This window comes from Chaetura pelagica, unplaced genomic scaffold (genome assembly GCF_000747805.2).
Source record: "Chaetura pelagica isolate M959 unplaced genomic scaffold, ChaPel_1.0 scaffold177, whole genome shotgun sequence".
NCBI classification, from domain to species: domain Eukaryota; kingdom Metazoa; phylum Chordata; class Aves; order Apodiformes; family Apodidae; genus Chaetura; species Chaetura pelagica.
The window spans coordinates 1,117,635-1,122,156 of NW_009953803.1; the positions used below are offsets into that span (position 1 = coordinate 1,117,635).

Below are 4,522 nucleotides of genomic sequence, written 5' to 3' on the forward strand. Positions count from 1 at the left end.
CTCTGGGGGAGAGAGGCTCATCGTCCCCAAAACTGCACAGGGGCAGAGGGTGGAACCCCCAAGGGCTTGGCTGTCCTTGTGCCATGCTCGGGGGCAGAAACCTGATGTGAGCCAATACTGGGGTCCAGTGTTTCAGTCCCTGGAAGCCACGTGGGGCTCTGAAGGGCACAGTGGCTGCCTGGGGAGCAGCTGGTGGGCAAAGGGGCAGCTGGGGATGCTGGGCTGCAGAGGTCATTTCTGGGGGGAGAAAAGCAGCAACTTGAATAATTCAAGGTAGTAAACCCAAAAATATCTTTTATTTCTCAGCTGACAGTCTCCCTAGATTGCCTTCCCAGCAGCAAAGGACTGTCTCTGGACCAGTAAGAGTGTTTGCCCATCCTGGTTTTAAGTGTTTGGTGCTCCTCGTGTCAGGCAGCTGGAATCTGGAGAGGAGAGATCTTCAGGGCTCTCTGCACAGCAAAGCCAAAGTCATTCACAGCTTCCCTGTTTTGTGGTTTCTCTGTGAACAGTTCTTGCCACGAAGCAAGAGCATCCCTGGGCTTGCTCAGACAGAATTCAGTTCAAGTCCTCAGAAAGATAAAAAGTTGGTGAAACTGCTGAACTGAGAAATGGTGACACTTTGTTCCTCACCCCAGCAGCTCTTGGGGCCATTTCCATTTCTTTTCTTGGCTGTGCTGTGGCTGAGCAGCCTGCTGCAGTGCCGGGTGGCTGGACAGCCCAGACTCTGCGCAGGTTTGCACCATCACCACAGCCTGGCAGTGTCCCAGCTTTCCACCAGCCTTGCTCCAGCTCAAACCTGAGAAAGATGGATGAGTGGGAGGCTCTGGGTGCAGGGGACAGCCCTGCATGCCTGCACTTTGCTGGTGAGGTCCTCAGGTCCTTCGTTTTCTCCCTGGGGCTGCTGCTGATCTGCTCCTTTGCTGGCTCTCTGCTCTAATTCACTCCCCCGCAGCGTGGGCACAGTAAAATCTAATGGTTGTTAAATCTTTTTTATCTTCAGGTACAGTCTCTACAGAAGTGCAGCAAATTCTTCATGGACCTGCTTGTTTTTCTGTTTTGAAATACCCTTCCCCAAGTGCTAATTCTTCCTCTTTAAATTCTCCTTGTGGTTGCAGCTGCCCTCGGTGAGCAATGGGCTCGGCAGCGAGCGGGGCTGCTCCGTGCTGGCCCCCCAGCCAGTTGTGGCTCATCAGAGACTCACAAAACATTCCCAGCTCTCTGCTGTCCTCCCATCCAGTGCCTGGAGCTCTCCCAGGGACCCCAGGCACAAGCTTTGGTCCTGGTGCTGCTGGCTGGTCTCGGGCTGGGATTTGCAGCACGGTGAAAACTGGGGGCTCATCCCCAAGAGCCTTCAGCTTCTGCTGGTGTCTTCCTCACTCTTCCCTGCTTTGGACCCTTGGAGAGGGGTAGAGGTCCTGAGACCCCTCTTCAACATGCTCTTCCCGTGTGGATCCCTCTTCAGCACTGTGGGGAGGGGAGTGCTGTTGTGTGTGAGTAGGTTTGTGTGCCAATGAGTGCCCTCTCCTTGCAGCTCCCCGCTGCGGAAGGCCCGGGCTCTGTACGCCTGCAAAGCAGAACACGACTCGGAGCTCTCCTTCACGGCAGGCACCGTGTTTGAGAATGGTGAGTCCATCTGGAGGGAGAGTGGGGGGAGAGGGGCCCATTCTGTGGGATGATACCTGGGCCGTGGGTCAGGAATGCTGCTCCTGGTGCTGCAGGAGCTGAGCTTGCTCCGCACCTGGTGCTGGGCTTCCCTGGAGCTGAGCCCGGAGCAGGGTTTGCTGGAGAGCCAGGGTAGAGCACAGCAGGAGGGCAGGGGACATGCCCAGGATGTTTGTAACACACCATGGGGTCAGATTCCTCCTGAGGATGGTGGCTTTGCCTGCTGCCCACTGGGAAGCGTGGCAGGAATCAGTGCTGAGAGTGCAGCTCTTCGGGCAGCAGGAGGTGTCCCCTTCACTTCAAAATGGACACTCTTCTTTAACAGCTTCTCCTTCCATGTGTGGTACCTGTGGGATGCTGCAGAGCAGCAGTACAAGTCAAGCTGCAGAGAAGGACACTTGGCTGTTACTTACTTTAGCACTGAGTTTTGCAAATTACGGGTTTTCTTCCTGTGACCCAGGGAATTATTTGGACTCTCCATTAAAGCGTTTCTGTTCAGCCTTGCATTTCAGGACTGTTGCCACCACTAGAGATCCCATGAAAGAAGCAAGCAGAAATAGTTCAAAACAAGGACATTAAATCTTGCCTTTTCATATCCATGCTGAAAACAGCTGGTCATCCAGCCCTCTTTAGGATCAGTGTGAGAACTGCCTTTTCAAGATCCTGATTTATTTCCTAAGGGAAATAAATACTAAGGGAGACGTGTAAAATAGCAGGGATGGGTAGGTGAGATTCCCCCCTGTCCCTCACAGCAGAGCATGGGGTATCACTCCAGCAGAATTGTCCACTTTGAGCCTGGGGCAGCAGGTCCTGCTCATCGTGGGTGACCAGGCTGGTCTGGCACTGGGTTTGGGCAGGTGGATGAGGGAGGGTGCAGCCTTGCCTGGGGGGCATGCAGAGCTTCTCCAGGCTGTGCTTGGGAGTGCAAAGTGCAGGTTTGGTGAGCCAGGGTGTCTCCTGCAAAGCAGAACATGGTGAGCAGTTGGCTGACACCAGCACTGACCATATACAGACCTGCTCCTCGGTGGCCTTCTGGGTGGGAGAGATTAGTTTCCAAGTATTGGCACCAGAAATACTCTGTGCAGTTGCCATCATGTTTCATGCAGGAGTTGGACAAGTAACATGTGCTTTTTCTCTCTGAATACTGAGAGCTGGAATAGGTGGGCTCTGACTAGTCAGAGTTATGGAGACGATGTTCTCTGAGCACAGACTCTTTTTCCTGCACCAAGGGAAGGAGACTGTGCCCCATGGAATTAAGCAGCTCTGTTTTAGATATAATCCCAGTGTAAAGAAAAGACTTTTTACTACTTTCCAAGTAGTTCTTGACTTTTATATGTTAAGCATTGTCACTGGGGACACTGCTACCACACGCACTGGTTTTGCCCTGGGACATATATGAGAATATAGCAGAAGGGGGAAGAGAATGAATACATGTGAATTAAAGAAAATACTTTTCTTAAGCAGCTCCATAGATATCTTATAAATAAACATGGTCTCCCCTTTGAGAGCCTGTGGGAATTAGAGCAGCTGGGAGGGGAACAAGTTTGAATTAAATACATTGTGTCTGCTAGATAAAAATCAATGGATTATTCAAAGGGAAAAAAATATACAGCATGTTCTAATGGTTTAGCAGCATAGCCAAGGCTCATGTTAGCTGGGGGAAGTGAGTTAGAAACAACACTACTTGCTAGAAATATTGTTATGATGAAGAGGTTTTATAACACCCAGCGAAAGGAAATGGATCTTGGAAATACTTAGATTCTTGTTTGACTTGAAGGTTCTCTGAGGTTGCACATGGCAGAGCAACATCTCAGTCTGACTGGGAAACTGGGGTGCTGTTACCCATAGTGAGCAGCATCCACATAGTAAATAACTCCCTGTACATTAGGAAAGTTGTGTTGTATCTGTGCTCTTAATTCTGTACTAGAGAATGAGATTCTTTGCTCTGCTCTATCTGGCCTTACCTAGGCAGAAATATTTTACTGTCTTGGGGAAAATCAGGGATATTTGTAAGGGAAAAGCAGTGGCTGGAGCTCATGTGATGTTCTGTTCAAGCACCTTCCCAGCCCATTTGCTCAGGCCAGAGTGCTGAAGACACAGGGACCCCCCCCTCCCTTGCAGTTTCTTGTCTCTCCATGGCCCCTGCCCACTGCTGGGGCTCTTCGCTCCCACCCAAAGCAGCTCGTAGTGCAGTTTTGCTCCTGGGGGCTCTCCTTGGTGGCTGCAGGTGGCATTGTCCCTCTGAGCAGATGCCTTTGGTGATAGAAGAGCCCCAAGACTTGGGTGCAAGAGGGTGTAGATGTGGAAAAAGTGGTTGGGACAAGTGAAACCTGAAGATGGTAAACATTTTAATCTAGGAACCAGAACACCATGGTTCTTAAAACTAGTTAGTTTTCTGTGATTTCAATTCTTTTTAACTGCTATATTCCTATGTAATATTTTCCTCAGCTGACATAGTCAGTAGTGATGGAATTAGCCACACTGGTGGGCACTGGTCTCTCCCAAAGCCTGGAGATGTTTGGACTTAAACCACTTCTCTCTTTCTGTACTTTTCTCACTGGTCACTGCACGTTGTGGCTTTGCAGAGAAAATGGCCATTGTGCCATGGATGGGGCTGCAGTGGGAGAGGAGGCACAAAGAGGAACCTAAGCCCTGCAGAAAAAGACTGTTTTTAAACATTTGATGCCAGACAAGGTGGGAAGAGTAGACCTGGGGAGTCCTGGGACACTCGGGTAGCTCTGGAATTCCGACTCACTGCCACTGTGGGAGGTGTGGGGAATGTTCCTCTGCCTGCAGAGGCATAACCCTGGTTCCTGTAAAATCAGCGTATTTTCAGTATTTTTTGATTGAATAAAGAAAG

General features: G+C 50.5%; 1 protein-coding gene across 1 annotated transcript in view; it reads left to right on the plus strand.

Annotated features, from left to right (window-relative positions):
- The window catches only part of ARHGAP26 (Rho GTPase activating protein 26), a 113,931-nt gene that overhangs the window by 108,795 nt on the left and 614 nt on the right, over nt 1-4,522 (plus strand). The window contains exon 22 of the mRNA XM_010001244.1: nt 1,532-1,623. Coding sequence (XP_009999546.1) covers nt 1,532-1,623 — 92 coding nt within the window. The remainder of the gene's footprint in view (nt 1-1,531; nt 1,624-4,522) is intronic.